The sequence below is a fragment of the Pteropus medius genome, unplaced genomic scaffold, assembly GCF_902729225.1.
Source record: "Pteropus medius unplaced genomic scaffold, Ma_sr-lr_union100, whole genome shotgun sequence".
In the NCBI taxonomy this organism is placed as follows: domain Eukaryota; kingdom Metazoa; phylum Chordata; class Mammalia; order Chiroptera; family Pteropodidae; genus Pteropus; species Pteropus medius.
The window spans coordinates 3,466,224-3,483,900 of NW_024340699.1; the positions used below are offsets into that span (position 1 = coordinate 3,466,224).

The 17,677-nt window shown below is 34.3% G+C and overlaps 1 protein-coding gene across 3 annotated transcripts in view; it reads left to right on the top strand.

Moving 5' to 3' along the window:
• Positions 1 to 4,098, top strand: part of GABRA1 (gamma-aminobutyric acid type A receptor subunit alpha1) — a 52,803-nt gene extending 48,705 nt beyond the window's left edge. For 2 of the 3 annotated variants that reach the window (XM_039876242.1, XM_039876255.1), the window contains one exon: positions 1,230 to 4,098. In XM_039876242.1, coding sequence (XP_039732176.1) covers positions 1,230 to 1,541 — 312 coding nt within the window. In that variant the 3' untranslated portion in view covers positions 1,542 to 4,098. The remainder of the gene's footprint in view (positions 1 to 1,229) is intronic. The other variant, XM_039876247.1, reaches the window with a different exon arrangement.
• The last annotated feature ends 13,579 nt before the right edge of the window (positions 4,099 to 17,677 follow it).

The following is a 17,677-nucleotide window of genomic DNA, read 5'->3' on the forward strand; positions in this document are numbered from 1 at the left end:
ACCCTGAATAACTCTGCTTTATCATTCACTCACCTGAAACATGGAGAGAAGGGGTAAATATATACTTGGCTCAGTAATTTATTGCCACAAAGCAAAACATCCCAAAACTTAGTGACCTAAAATAACAACCAAACATTTGGGCTAGGAACAGGCTGGTGGTAATTCCATTAGTCTAACCTAGGCTCCCTCACGTGGATGGAGTTAACTTCTCCATGAGGGTGAGAAGATCCACAATGGCCTCTCTCATCTCACATGTCTGGAGCCTGATGCTGGCTGGGCCTCTCACTGCACATGATCTCTATCATTCTGTAGTCTGATTTATTGCTTCACTTGGCAATGACATGTTTCCAGAGGGTAAAGCTGAAGCTGCAAAGTCTCTTGAGGTTAGGCTCCTAAGTTGGGACAGTATCACTCTGCCAAAGTCACAAGTCCCTTCTAGATTCAACAGGTGGGGAAATGGAGTCCACTTCTTGATAGGAAAGCCTAGGAAATAGTGTCTGTATATTTTCCCAGTTTATCAAGATATAATTGACACACATCATTAGGTAAGTTTAAGGTGTACAAAGCGGTTGATTTGATACATTTATATACTGTAAATTGATTACCATCATAGCATTAGCTACCATCACCATCCTTTCTCAAAGTTACCATTTTTTGTGGTGAGAATATTTAAGATCTATTCTCAAAATAGTTGCTGGGGTGTGAAGTACAACATAGGGAATATAGTCAATAATACTATAATAATTATGTATGGTGCCAGGTGGGTACTAGACTTATTTGGGAGATCAGTCCATAAATTATATAAATGTCTAACCACTATGCTGTGCACCTGAAACTAATATAAAATAATGTCAAATATCAACTATAATTGAAAAATTAAAACAATTTAAATCCATTCTCCTAATGGATTAAATTTAATCCTAACAGATTAAAACAACTAAAATCATTCTCCTAATGACATTCAAGTATATGATAAAGTATTATTAGCTCTAACCACCATCCTGCACATTGTATCCCTCACAGTGTTAATCTTAAATTGTTAATCAAATTGCTAATCATGGTGTCTGCATTTTTTAATCTGTCCCAACAATAGTCAAAGATTACCTTTCTTAGATTTTTAAACAAAACACAGATATCGGTTCCAAAATTAAAGTCACTTTGCTCAGCAACTTATAAACTTGCTTCTCACGGTTTATTAAACAAAATGCTTTTACTCTTTCATCCTACAGCCAAAGAAAGTGAAGGATCCTCTTATTAAGAAAAATAACACTTACGCTCCGACAGCAACCAGCTATACCCCTAATTTGGCCAGGGGTGACCCCGGCTTAGCCACCATTGCTAAAAGTGCAACCATAGAACCAAAGGAAGTCAAGCCAGAAACAAAACCACCAGAACCCAAGAAAACCTTTAACAGTGTCAGCAAAATTGACCGGCTCTCAAGAATAGCCTTCCCGCTGCTATTTGGAATCTTTAACTTGGTCTACTGGGCTACATATTTAAACAGAGAGCCTCAGCTAAAAGCCCCCACCCCACATCAATAGATCTTTTTATTCGCATTCTGTTGTTCAGTCCTCTGCACTGGGAATTGCTTTCTGTTCTCAATGCAGTAATTCCCATCTGCTTTATTGCCTCTGTCTTAAAGAATTTGAAGGTTTCCTTATTTCCATAATTCATATAAGAACAACAGACCCCTGAATGGCAGTCCAGAGCAGAGCAGGGTATACAGCTGAAAAAGAGGATTCTGAGAGAGAACAAGCAAGAGAGCAAAATTACAACAGAAGGAGACAGAACAAAGGAGAGGGAGAACGGGAAAGTAGGTCTGAAGATATGAGGAAAAGTATAAGAAAAATAAAACTTAACTATAATTCCAGGTCATTTGTAGATATATATTTCCAAGTAATCTAAAAAAAAGAAGATATACTGTATATGTCAAAGATATTTTTATGTGAAGGTGTTTAAAGAATTATAAATGTTTAACGAAGAAAAATTTTAAAGAATCGATGTCTTCATTGCACAAAGTACAGTGTGAATACATTTTTGTTTTTTTTTAAACTGATGTATAACTTCAACATTTTGTTCCCAAAGCTAAAGATTACTATCCTTTTTCCTTTTAAAAATGCCTAATGTGTTATTTTGTTGCTAAATGCTATTTTAAAATTCATGGAAATTGCACAGCCAAAGGAGCAGTTCCTCACTGTACAGCACATTTAATCCAATGGACAGAAATGCTTTAAATAGGTTATTTCACTATCATCTGAGCTTTTATCACTAGACTTGATGAAGAGTCACTTTAACAGAGATATACTCAATAAAAACTTTAAAAAAAAACATAAAAAATAAATCATTTTAAAAAGATTCCCTTTCCTACTCTATTTCCAGACAGCACGTGTCCAATTATCACTTGATTATCATTATGAAGCTGTTTTTAGACGGGCAAAAATATTTTGCAAGCTCTAGAATTGTTGAATGTATTATTTTATATAACAGTCCATTAAAAGCTCTAGATTGAAATTTATGACTATTAAAAATAGAATATATAAATTATATATGTAAATATACAGCATGAGATTGTACATTTTTTACTTTTTTTTAAAGTTGTGTCTTTAAAATATTGTGTAAGACTCACCGTTCTTAGCTGTTAGAATGTTGTTAAGTGCTACAGAAATACCTATAGAGCCTGCATTTAAGACCAGAACAGCTTGTAAGAATCAGATGAAACTTAAATTATATGGGTATGAAGTCCCATTTAAGTAGAGAAAGCTTATAATTTCAAATTGTCATCCAATGAACAGTAGTAAATCAGTTGCTATCTGCTCAAGTCATGCCACATTTCCCTACTTTAGGCTCTTCTAATATAGAAAGAAAATGGAAAAGCATTACTGGGAGCTGGAAAATCAACTGTATATTATTGCTATACAGTATTTTTGCTTATACCAACTATTTCAATAAGTGTTGTACCATATGTAGCATTAAATATAAAAATACAAGAAAGAATGTACAGGAAATAGCTTTTATTGAGTAATACTACTAGATTTCATTTATATAGTAGCAATATATTTGTAGGTATACTATGTAAGGGCTTTAACTACAAGAGGTCCATTAATACTCCCTATGAAAATTCTAGTCTGTTTCATTATTTCCCAGATGTTTTAGAAATAAATATTTATGCAGAAGGTATTTTTGAAGTCTCCTTTTGTTTAATAGAGTTTCGGAGATATTTAAAATTAGTGACTAGAGTCCATAGGTCATGGTCTAAACACATTTAGAATACAATGATAAACCTGTCAACATAATTGCTAAATAAGACAGTTGGGATCCATACCCAAGCTTGGAGCAATGTTTTTCTCAAAAAGCTGCTATCCAATGATGCAGGAAAATACACTGTTTTCCTAAACAAACTGGTTTTCTTTTTAAATGTGCTTTATTGTTTGATTTGGTCCTGCCTAAATTTGATGAGCTAGGCCAATAAAGGCTGAACCAAGGATGTTTCATCCTCTGGTATCTTATGTAGATATCATGTATAGAAAATAAACTATGGCTCTAACTTCTGTGTTGCTGTTTATCTTGTTATTTTTTGGCGTTAACTTCATGTGTTTATTAAGAGCATTTTATCTTCCAGACTCCTCATGGCTAACATTTGGTCTGTATTTTGCTCATTAGATGTGTATATTTCTTATTAGTCTGCTTTCTGCTAAGCAATGACTGCATTTCTATCATTTCTTTGTTAGTATATGTGGATAGTATTCTATTGTATAAATTGATTGCACAATTTATCAAAGACAAATTATTCTATGTAGCTTTTCTACAGTGCTTTGCTAAACCATGTAATACTAGTTAAGTCTTCCTTGAAATACACTCTTATAGAGGACAGTTCCTGTTTACTCCCAGGAATATTTTTTAAAAGATGACACTGAATGTTTTTTGCACCTTAGTGCAGTGAAGTGGCAATAAAACCTAACATGAATTGAGGTTGTTTATGGCAGATGCATGTATTGCTTTACAGAGTTTAGCAAAAGCTCTTAATTTTATGTCATAATGTATTCTACTACAATAATAAAGCTAAAATTATTCAATAACAAGATGGACTACTTGACTCTCTTTTCATATTATCAATAGGACTTGCAACACCCTATTTTAAAACATATTCAGGTAGGAGCACCTAAAAGTGCCAAGCATTAGCAGGAATCTAGACTACTAAGAAGAGTTTTGAAGATGTATCAATAGTATGATCCTAAACTATCATTTTAAATGAATCACTTTAAAAAAATTACTAAATATCAAAATTTATAAAACATAAACAGGTTGGAATCAAAATGCTGAAATGAGAGTAGAGTTTGTTCATATCTACTGTTAATGCAGCAAACTTGTTTTCAGATGTACTCTAGAGACTCTGGTTTAATTGTTTTGAGGGGTGAAGTCTGAACATTGCAGTTTTATTTAAAAAGTTCCACTGGAGCTACTGCATTCCTTAATGTGTCTATAACCACAAAGTCATATTCAAGTACAAAATCTTATAATTACTTGAAGGGCAACAAAAAAATCATTTCAATGATAGGCATAAAACTATGTCTGGTTTCTACAGACAAGACCATGTGAGGCAAAATCTTTCTGTGTCACTGGTGGCCGGGACTTAGCAAAATTAATAATTTTCAAGTCCTCTATCTTGACTTATTCAATCCAAATAAAACTGACCATGTAAACTAGCTAAACCATCACATTCATTGACTTCTTGGCTCTCATAACAAATGTAGTGAATGATGATTTTTTTTGGCTGTCAAGCAACATCCATGTCAAGGCTCACCTTAATAATTACCTAAGAAATCAAAATAAGGATGGACTTAGAATTATTGTTGACCGTTTGTTTGAATTTCATTATACCTGTTTGTGAAGACCTTCTGTAGGAGTTTCCCAAAATTTATCCACCTCTTGTGACCAACAAGAACAATTATCTGACTTGATTACATTATAGCCACAATTTGGTCAAATAAGTTAACTCCAAATGTTAATTTAGTTTAATTAAACTAAATTCTACTAACATTTGCTGAATCTCTACCCTGTGTTAAGTATTGTGCTAGATGATAGGAGTGTAGAGATAAATATTTCATGGCCTTTTTCCTTAAGGAAATCACAGTTCTGATGGGAACAAAAGACAGAATCAGGCAAAGATAATATAAATATTGTGATAAAAGTATAGGGTACTAAGAGACACATAGTAAGGGTAACTTGCCACTCTTTGTAAGGTTAGATAATTGAAATCCATAGGAATTAATAATGTTGAAAATGGAAATGTAAGAGAAACCGAAGTGGCCTTGAACCACAAGTCAGTGGACTTGGGATATAATTCCAGCCTATGAATTTTGCTAGCCATTTTGCCACTGAATAACATTTGAAACCCTCAGAATTCTTCCGCTATTATAGTAGGTACTGCGATTACAGAGATAAAGACAATAGTATGGCCCTGGAAAGTTCATGATTTATTTCATAGAGAATCCAAGTAAACTTAAAATTACAACACTTTACGCAAGATATACAACTACCGACAAATGTGCAAGGTATAGGGAGTTTATACTTGGGAAGTGGTACAAGGGAAGTTTTCACGTGAAAGTGTTAGCTGAGCTAGGTTTTAAAGGATGATTCAACATTTATCAGGCACTTTAGTGTTCAGAGATGGCCGATCATGATAAGGGACACATCTTTCATTCAAATATAATAAAACATTAAAACTTAACTCAGAGAGTCACAAAGTCCATTGCCAGGAAACTAACATATGTGTGAACTAGGCCCAACATGACACTGAAAGAAGCACTGGGGACTGTGGAAAACAGTACGTACACCATCTCCTTAGCTTCAGTGATAGCTATGTGGTGCTCTGTAGGAAAAGAAGCTGTATATTGCTATATATTCTAATGTTACAAAAAAAAAAAAAAAAGATGTTGAAATCATTTTTAATTCTAATTTTGAAACTACACTGTTTGTCAAACATAATACATAAGCCAGCTGAATCTGGCTAATTCAACTGATTAGTGATCTCTGTTTTCAGAATGTCTACACAGATTCATACATTCATTTATTACTACTTGAGCAGCTACTGGATGTTTGGTGTTAGGATTATTTCACAGAGAAAGGGAAGGTGAGCCTCCTCATTGTTAGTTAGCAAACTTCAAAACTATTTGAAAAAATGCTGATTATCTATATTTTCAAAAGTCACATTATTTTTCAATAAAACATTTAGAGTCTAAAGAGAGGTCAAAGTTTCTATGGGGTTGTAAAATATTAAGATCCTTTTTGTTTTGGGTTTATAATTTGTCTTTAACTATAACATGTGGCACATGTTATTATAGAAAGAATGATTTCCTCATTAGTCCATCAAAGTATAATTGTGCATATTATTTTTGATTTTTACCATAAACAGTATAGTTATAAAGAAAGAAATTCATATAAGTCTGCTGATTTGCCTAAAACACTGAAAGTCATGTTGCCAGATTTTTCAAAAAAAAAGTACTTCATTGTGAAGCTGATATTTTCAAAACTCATCTTTTAAAAAATTATACTGGATCTTCTTGAATGATCTGTTTTGTTTGAAAAAATTAATAACCTTAAAAAATATATCATACAACATAAAAAGAATAGCCATTTCACATCAAAAGGAAAAGTCACCCTACTAAGGAAAAGTCATCCTAAATAGGACAGAGATGATGAGAACACTTTGGTTTTCTCTGATATTCTATGGTATATTTGATATTCTGCCATGGTGGCAGAATGAACATGGCTGCTGGAGTCAGAGATCACTGTATATATTCACTTGGTCCATTTAGCAGTTCCCTATGAACCTCATTTTCTCAGGAAAAGGGAAAAATAATAATTAATGTGGACTTTCTAGAATGACAGAGTAAGAACCTGAGTAAATCCACTTCCCAAAAGCAATGATAAAACTTGACAGGTTTTCTAAAACAATAATTTCAGGATTATAGAAATCAACCAAAACCATAAAATAAACAGTGTTTATTCAATGAAACACTACTAAAACTTTTATAAGAAATGTAATGTTTTAACCTGGAGTTGCACTCTTGACCTCTTCAGCTCCATTTTTGCAATAATGCTACTAGTAAAGGATAAACTGCATAAACAAACATCTTCACCACTTGGGGCTTTTCATTTGGGGCAAAGCATGCAACAGTTTCGTCATCCATGACAACATAAGCCATCCTGTAGGCAAATGAATAGAAAGGCCAATACTGAAGATAACTAGGAGTTAACAATTCTGATGAGGGCAAACAAAGAGTTGTAGAAGAGTCAGACAGAAATTTAACAGGAAGATTAGGAAAACAAGACACCCATAGTGGGCTCACTTCAAAGCACTACAGTAGTCTCCCCTTATCCACAGTTTCCCTTTCTGCAGTTCCAGTTACCCACAGTCAACCGAAGTCTGAAAATAGTAAATGGAAAATTCCAGAAATAAAGTCATAAGTTTTAAATTGTGCACCACTCTGAGTAGTGTGATGAAATCTCATGTTGTCCTGCTCTGACCTGCCTGTGATGTGAGTCATCTGTTTCTCTAGTGTATCCACACTATATACACTCCCCACCTGTTAGTCACTTAGTAGCCCTTCTGGTAATCAGATTGGTTGTCTAAGTATCTCAGTGCTTGTGTTCAAGTCACTCTTATTTTACTTCGCAGTGGCCCAAAAGCAAAGAGTAGTGATGCTGGCAATTTGGATATGCCAAAGAAAAGCTGTAAAGTGTTTCATTTAAGTGAAAAGGTGAAAGTTCTTGACTTAACAAGGAAAGAGAAAAAAAAATATGCTGAATTTAAGATCTACAGTAAGAAATGAATTTTTGTTCATATTATTTTGAAAGAAAAAGAAATTTATGCCAGATTGCTGAGACCAAATTCACATAATTTTTATTATAGCATATTGTTATAATTGTTCTATTAATAATAATCTCTTCTAAGAGATTAATATTCTAAATTAATCTCTTACTGTGCCTAATTTATAAATTAAATTTTATCATGTGTGTATATAGGAAAAACTCTGTGTGTGTGTGTGTGTGTGTGTGTGTGTGTGTGTGTGTGTGTGTACATATATCTATATATATATAGTTGAATACTATCTGCAGTTTCAGGAATCCACTGGGGGTCTTGGAATATCCCCCATGGATAAGGGCTAATTACTGTATAATAACTGCTCAAAAAGTGAAATAAGCTATGTTCAATAAAAAAAAAAAATGACAATGATACATTAGAGAATCTCAATAAAGATATAAAAATTATTTTAAAAGTACATCTAAAGAAAACATCTGGACTTGGAAATAAGAATAACTGAAGTGATAAAGTTGCTAGAGGAGCTCGAAAGCAGATTTGAGATGTTATTTTATTATTTGCATGTGGTAGTGACATTACCACAGCTTATGTTTATTGATTCATTGGTCTTATTTCAGAAACTAAAATAACAATACATGGGAGTGAGGAAGCAGGGAAGACTGAGGATTTAAACAATACAATACGACTTGGCTAATGACAAAGAATTCAAAGTTAAACAGAATAAATCTTGGAGATTTTATTTCATTCAGTATAAAACCAGTAACTACAGTTAATTCCACCTACAAATGGAAAAGTAACTACAAGTGAAATAAAGAAATAAAATTCAAGGAACTTGTTAAAAGTTTTTTTCTTACATAATGAAACTCAAATATTTTTTAAAATAAAATTGCTTTGTCCTTTAAAGAGGTAAGTCAATTTCAGACATTATTCATGAGACTATCCTCTCCTCTCTGCATTACAGAACAGCTATTCAGAGGTCAAGCAGTAACATTTGCTCCTGCTGTTCATAGCTATCTCTACTTTGCCCATTAGCTCTAGTTTTCAACTAGAACAGGGAAATGTCTATGGATATTATCATTACTATAAATTTTTATAATTCTGTAAGATGAAGAATAATTTATGCTCAGAAGGATCTAGTTTTAGAGGGTGGCCTATGTACGTACAATAATGAAACACTGCCTAGATGTTCATAACAATGAAGGTTGTATAACCACATTGTTAAATATAATTTGGATTTCTGGCATCACAATTACCTCAGGGTGAGGGGTGCAACAGGTTATCATCAAAATACTGCTGAGCACTTATCTTTACAAAGTTATTCAAGAACTAAAAGGTTAAAAGTTTTTAATTATTTTAATTAATATTAATAATCCTCTACAGTCTTCTTTCTGCACATGTGAGAACTGAATCTACATATTCAGAGGTCACTGTAAACAGTTCAGCTTTTTCCCTTCATGGACACTCCAAAAATTGAAAGAAACAAATAATATACCAAAATCGTTTTCAAATTTAAGCCTTAAGTACAACTCATCGAAGAAGTATTATCAGAAACATTTTTGATTCCACAATTTTTTTCTTGAGTTACCAATTATTCAATAGCAAGATTAATGTGATAGGGGACCCAAAGAAAAGGGACTTTGTCTCCTCAACCAATTTTGGCCAGTGCCCCAGGAAGAAGTTAAATCTTGATGTTCAATTATATCTGAATATTCCATGAATCCTAAATAAAACTTTCCACAGGAAACTAAACCATTGTGATATAATAGGAATAATTACTAATTAATAATTCTTGGTAATATATTGCTTAGTGTCAGAGATTACACTATATAATTTTCATATATTAACTCATTTAATTCTCATACTTACATGAGACTTAACAATCTGCAATGCTTGTTTCAAATACTTATTAAAAACTATCTTTTTTTCTGTCCGTCCTGCCCTCTGTTCTAGTAAATTGATCCTTCATGAGGAAAATGGGCCAGTAGTTTTACTGATGAGTATTAATATTTATATTCTAACGAGTGTAGTTTAAGTAATTTTTTTCATGTTAAGGATATTGCTAATATTGTAACTCTTACTTTTGACAGAATGCACAAAAGAATCATAAACCTCAATATGACATGACAAGGATATACTATTCAAATAAATGACCCCAGAAGAGCCTGGAAGGCATGAGAAGACCTGGGTTCTGACTGGAAACCCTTCTATGTGCTTTCAATGGATAGAGGCATGGATTTGGTAATATCCTAATGCCATCTATTAGAAATTATTGCTTATTGATATATCACATTATTTTTTAAGCCAACGAAATAACTTCCAAATATACATGATTGATAAATGTACGTGGGGCCACTAAGTATACATATATACACTAAGTATACATATATACATACATGTATATATGTATATATAGATATATACATATATGTACATATACATACAAGTATATATACATACATATATATACATGTTTTTATATATATATATATATATATGTGTGTGTGTGTGTGTGTGTGTGTGTGTTTTATTGAGATATGAAAATCTGGCAACACTGGACCAGCATCCTGCAAGGCAACAAACAGTGAACTGAAAGTTAAGTGGCTACTTATTGCCTCTTCCAGTTTGGGAACGAACCTTCCAGTTCTTTATGTCACCACCCTCTACTGTGCTGTCCCCATCACCCAGAACACAAGTCTGGCTTCATAAGTGATATTAGCTCTCCGAACTCTGTAGGCATTTGGAGGCTGCTAATCTAAAGCATTGTGCCCGTCTAAATGGGAACTGGCTGTTAGGCTTTTGTTGCAGAGCCTTCTTCATATATCTCGGTATTTAACACACTCTCTCTCTCTCTCTCTCCATTTGGGAAAATAATAACTTTATATGTATGTATATATTATATAGTATGTGAGTCTGTTTGTAGCTCTCCCTCTCCTTCCGATACACAGATAAAGAGATGCACACACGTAGTTATTATCTTCCAAAATATTTTCTCCTGTTTACAGAATCTGGTAAAGAGAGGGTAAACAACATAACAAGGATGATGACCACATTTTTTTGGTCTAAAATTCTAACATGCCCATAACTGAGCTTGATTCTAAATGAACCTTCAGGAGAGCTAATGACTTCTTGTGGCGCCGATGACACCTGCATTTTTTTAAAATAAAGGGCAAATTCTCTATATTGGTATCCCTGACTTTCAGGTACTTGTTTGCTTTTGTTGTTGCCTAAGGTTATTGGGACAAAGCAGAAACGACAGATTGTCTGGAGATCATAAGGCTGCTAGCAGCCCGCAGCAGTCCAGGCAGCACCAGGGAGCAACCTTCCACAGGCTTCCAGGCTCTGTGCTCTTTAATCAGGACTGCTAACTGATGCAGGTGGCCATGTTGATTAGGGCATCCTAATGTAATACAGGAGAAATAAGTGAACATTCCCTTTCCACCTGTTCCATTTGGCTCATATTCATTCAATACAAATGTCTTCAGGAGCAAAGAGGACCTGCTTTTAAGGTCAGGCCAAATATTCTTTTTTTTTTTTTCCTGCCATAAAAATAAAAAGTAAATATAAACCTAAGAAGAAAATAAAACAAAACAACAGCGATGACAAAAAAGTAAGAGAAGAAAAGAGAAGAAATAGCCACAAGGCCAAAGATTTCTACCGTTATTACAGACAGAATGTGTGGTTTTCAACTTTCTGTCCCCTGGAGAGGGCTGTCTTCTGCACAGGCTTGGTCAAGTCCCTGAACCTAAACATCCTCTTTGTGAATATTTGCCTTAGGGGGTACACCTCAACCACCTCAAAGTCTTCTCCAACCTCTATAGAATAACTTTTGTTTAAGATCAATTTCTAATTCTTACTTCCTCCCATTAAACTGAAGGTTTGTCTTATTCTCTTTATTCTCTTCATGAGCAGCCCAGCCTTCATTTGCCTTGCCCAGCACCCACAGCCTAAAGCCTTATCTGCCCTCTCCCACACCCATCCTTGGATCCTGAGATTCTTACTGGCCAAGTAACTCACCATGGAGGTATCCAAAAGTAAAATCAGCATTAACGTAAAGGCAAAGCTTGATTGACTCTTGTAAAGACTGTGCTCTTAACCTCAACAGACTTTCCCTAAAAACACAAGAAAAAGGGTGACGAGAAGGGACAAAATGCACTGAGTTCAGATGTGAGTATCAGTTTGAGCTCAGGAAATAAGAGAAGAATGCTCCTTCAGCTACCCCAAATGGACAGGTAAAGTTTGAATAAACAGGCTGGAAGTAAAGAGCATCATGAGCGTGAGAACACAAGAACAAAGGTGCCAATTTAAAAACTAGGGCATACTGTTAGAATGATGAGAAAGTGGGCTGTTTAGGCTATTTTATTTTTAAATGCGAGAACAATAGTAGAAGTTTACATTGTAAGATCATGTTCTTAAATCATGTGTCTTAATGTCTGCATTACTTCCATTCATGAGGAGATTTGACCAAGTACAGTGATTATGAATACGGATTCTACGTTAGAGAAAACAAAATTCAAATTTCCTCAGGCACTATCTACGAAAACAAGAGTAAATCTCATATCCTCTCTAGGTCTTATTTTCTTGATTTAGAGTCGAAATAATATTATTTAGCTTCCATACTGACTGGAAAAAGTGAATGAGGTAATGCATAGAAAAACTAAGTACAATGCCTAGCACACAGAAATATTCAAGAATTATATTTTATTATTATTACTCATTCAATCATGCAATACTCTGTTTGGAGTATCCATTAGGTTCTTTTTGCTGTGCTGGGCACTGGGGATAGAAGTAGAATAAAACTGAGTCCCTATTCTCATTTCATTATTCACTGATGAGAGTGGAAAGTTAACTAACAGTTTCAATACTATGTCATATATGATATGATTGAAGTACAAAGGCCCTGGGTCTGCCACAGTGGAGTGAGCAGCCCCAGGAACTAGGGGGTTGAGAAGCTTACTCGATTCATGCCTGGAAGGTCAAGTAGTTTCCAAGATATAGAATTAATGAGCTGACAAAACTGAAGAAGGACCTCCTGCGCAGAAGGAAGAGCAGGCACAAAAGTGTCACAAATAATTGAGAGTGCACAGCCAAACAGTGCTCCTGGAGCACACTCCTGTTCAGCCAGGAGTCGGGGGGGCTAGAGGCTTTTCCAAGGATCTGGCTTTTGTTCAGCACTGATTTGAGTGGGGATGGTGGAGGATGTTACCTTATGCATGAAAATCACAAGGTGAAAGAGGAGGGAGGTGCATGTTTTCTGCAGTCTGTAATAATGGTTAAAGGCCTGAATTTTGGAGACACAGAGGTTTTGTATTTTTATACCTGGTTCATACCTATGTGATTCTGGACAAGTTAACTGCTGCAAACCTCATTTTCCTTATCCATAAAATGGGGCCATTTTTCTTATAGCGTTACTATGGTGATTAAGATAATGCGAATGAGCAATTAGCTCAGTGTCTGGCCTATGAAAAGGACTGTATTTGCTAGTTCCGCTTATCACTGATTATTTTATTAATGATAATAACTTTGGCTTCAGAGTGTGGGCAGATTCCCTAAGGCACACCTGTTGCTATTACCACCTGTACTTATGTAAATAAAATGTAATAATCCATAAAATTTATACTGAGGAAAGGAAAACTTAACCTTGAAAATGGAACACAATTACAAAAGAGATTAGAGAAAACCTTGCTTAAAATATCACACATAATTTGGTCTCTCTTCCATATTTCCGCCTTCTTCAGACTTCCTTCCATCCCCGTTGTCCTCTCTAATTTCCTCCATGGTCCACAATTTTCTAGACTGTCTTCATCCCTGAACAGTTTGAAGTAGAGGAAAAGTTTTGTAAAAAAGTCACCACAGCATGGGTAACCTTTTAGATGTGGTCCAATTCTATTAAACATAATTGATTTTACAAAGGCTCAAAAACTGACAAAGATTTTTCAAGGAAATTGGAAGTTGAGTCACTTAAATGTTATGCTTAAACTAAAATTTCACAATGGAAATATAGGCTAGCACTTATCAATTTATTACTATGTGCCAAGTATTGGCTAATAACTATATATACAGTATGTTATAATCTAATTAATTATTAACTATATGTAATTTATTTAAAAATGGAGGAGCTAAAGGAAATTAGGCAAGTTTTCACACCTAAAAAGTGACTTTTATTCATTCGGAGTCTTTGATTTTAAGAAAATTTAAATTTAATTATATAACCTGAAAACTCTAGACCAGAAAATAGAAAAAATAATATTCTTACTGATCAGTTGGTGGACATTCTGGGTAATCCCTCTTATCCTATGCAGTCCCTGACTTACAAATCTATAAAGTGAATAGATATGTCTGAGACATCTTAACAATTTTAGGTTTCTCTAATTTTATATGAGCCCTCAATAGATTTCTCAGTCTAGTTGACATTTGACACATCTTCCGGGGAAATGCCCAGAATTATTTAATTCAAAAAGGCAACTAGAGGGTAGTGGATTATATCAGCCTACGAATGAAAAATACCTATCACTCCTGTTAACACTCTCTCATTCCTCTTCCAAGGCACATGTTGCTAATTAATCACCATATTTATTTATGCCAAGACTGGAGGAGGCCTCATTATCCCACCAAAAACAAAAATTGACATGTGGGATAAAACTTATTTGTCAACACACTGACATAGTGATGGAATGCTACCCTAGAAAAAAGCTGTAGATTTCACAACAAAGTTTGGAATGCTGGGGCCAAAATGTATTCCTCATTTTTTGCAGTTCCTTGGATCCTTTCTGTCTTCATGGACCAAATCAAACTCCATGTCCTTCCTGCAGTCTTTTTTTTTTTTAAGTAGCCAGAAGATTTATTGCCTGGACCTCATATGATTATATTCAATTTGGAGCATGATTATACAATGTCTTGAAGAACTGAGTTTTTTCTACTGTTCATTCATTCACTCATCATTCAACAAATATTTGCTATTTTTTAATGTACTATGCACTGAGCTAGGCGCCATGAATACAATATGAATATGACAGACAGACTCTACACTTAACAAAACTTCCTCTTTCACAGCAGATAAGCAACAATTGAAAAGTGTGATAAATGGATTACAGGAGCAAAGAGTAGAAGCATCTGGGATATAAAGTAAGTCCTCCTGGAGAAAATGTAAGTTGTATTCTACAGGGTAGTAGAAATTAGAGAAGTAAGAGGAATGGAGTTTCCAGGAAAACAGGGAATGAGGAGCAAATATCTAGAGGCAGATGAGAAACAACTGGGACATACTGTGAGAACAATGAGAAAAATGGGCTGGTGAACTAATGAAGAACAGAGAATTAAGCCTCATATGCAAAGTGACAGAATTTTAAGAGACGAGTTTGAAGATCTATGAAGGGGGTCATTAATAAATGTCTTAAAAAGCAATAAACATCAACTATGGACAACTTTTTAGAAAATGAAGGAACTTATTGAATCAATTAAATCACATAACTGATGGAGAAGCTATGTAGCCAGATCAAAAGAAACATAGGAAGTAAGAGATTTCTAGGGAACTCAGCAGCAGAAATGCTTGGCATTTTCTTGAGAGCAGGGTCATTGCATTAACTCAGCTCCAACCGCCTTAGGTCTTTTCTGTCACTATACTCTAGATTCAATTCTTGGAAGAGCTTGATTAGTCTGGCTTGGGTTATGTAGTCACTCTTGGACACTGGGGCTGACATTTCCAACAGAACACACTATGAAATGGGAGGAGTAGTTTCCCCCAAAACAAATATGTATGGGGGTGCTATGTTGGTAAAAGGAACTATAAGGAATAAAGAGCAACAAACTCAAGAGATGCTTACTATATCTTGATGAGAAATTTGAATGCTAAACTGAGGACAATGGAGTCACACTGAACAGGTAATAAAGGAGAATGACATGAGCAGGTCTGTTCCCAGGGAAAAGCACAAGGAAGAATGAGTTAGGGGTGGACTATCCTGGAGCTGGCAGGAATACAGGTACGAGATGATGCATAGAGATTTGAACAAAGAAAGTAGCAGGAGTGACACAGAAGAAAATTGGTTCAAGAGTTATTAATTCTATAGAATGAAAAAAAGCAAGGAAATATCATATCTTTATCTATAGGGAATATTTATACTATATCATAGCAGTTAGCATACTTCCAGGAACAAAGCACAAGCTCACCAAATAACTTTATAACTAAATGCAGAACTCTCTGGCTTAGAATGTGTTTAGTAAATACTTACATTTATATATATTGTATACATTACAATATCTCAAATATTTCAACTTGTTCATTTTTCATATCGTTTATAATAATTACTTTAATCCTACAATCTTATAGTTTTTGGTTCCTAATTATGAGTAAATACACATTTGTTCACAGGGGAAATGCATTCATTTCATTTGAAAGAGTATTTTCATCTGAGAAGAAAAAGAAACATATAGAAAAATGTAGTGTTTCAAACTTGCAGGCACTGGTTAAAATGCAAGAAGGTAGAAAATCTTAGTAACTGGACATGTAAGAGTAATTGTGATAAATGACCTGAAACTTTAGGTTTGTTAATGATGGAGGTTTTTGCAAAGCTCAAACTTCAAGTTCTCTCTTTTCCACAACTGTAACAAACATAACAATGCTCTTTACCCATTTTTGAGAAAATAAAAACAATTTTCTCTGCACATGGAATTAGACAGCAATTAATTGCAAGATGTAGATGTTAAAAAGTTTTGATAGACCTTAAATTAATTAAATTTACTTGTTAAATTAGAATAATGACAGCCAAAATTTCAGGTAATTTCATGTTTCTGGAACAGAGAGAGATGGGCAAGGGAAAAAGAAAATCACCAAATTTCTAAAGCAAAATAAAAAAGAAAATATTCTAGAGAGAAGGTTGCTATGCATATTAATCCAAGTAGGGATTTGGGAGTTACTGATGAAAATCTATAGTCATCACATTATGCATCACTGTCACAAAAAAAGAAAAATGAGAAAGTAGAGCCAGGGCTCAAGAGAATTAAAATTGAAATATAAATTAAATGTAATCATGCCATGTATTACCACCTCTGGTCCTGCACAGCTCAAAAACTCGTTTTAGTATAAACACAGTGCAGTGCTGTTCCATCTGTAACAAGCTGACCTCAAAGGGTGTAAAATGATCTATTTTCATAACTGAAACTTAACTCTTGATTAAGGAAATATGATTATAAGGGCAGTTTGGGCGAGTGTTGTAATTCAAATGAACTCATCAAATTTGAAAAACAAAAACTGATCAATCTTCCAGTAAATCTGTCCTTTTCCTCTCTTTGTTTCTCATCTCCTTTCCTCTTCTCTCTTGCTTTTTTTGTTTTTATTATTGAGACATAAGTGATATAATATTGTGCAGGTTTAAGGTATACAATAGTTGATTTGATACATTTATATATTGTGATATGACTACCACTGTAGTTAACACCTCTATTATGTCACATAATTATAATTTCTCTTTTGTGGTGAGAACATTTAAGTTCTAGTCTCAGCTACTTTGAAAGATATAATTCAATATTATCAACTAAAATCACTACAGTGTGCACTAAATCTCTAGTAGAATTTATTCATCTTGTTGCAAGTTATTACCCTTCCATCAACATCTCCTCAATTTCTCCACTCTTCGGCCCCAGATAACCATCATTTTACTCTCTGCTCTCAGTCAATGTACTGCATATTGCAGTTAAAAAAATCTTAAAATCTAAGAAAAAGAAGATGTCAGCATAAATATTAGAAGACATGAAACTATTATCTTCAAAATGCTTTAAATATACCAATACCCCGTGAAAAGATGCTCAACATCACTCATCAGGGAAATGCAAGTCAAAACCACAAAGAGATATCACCTCATGCTT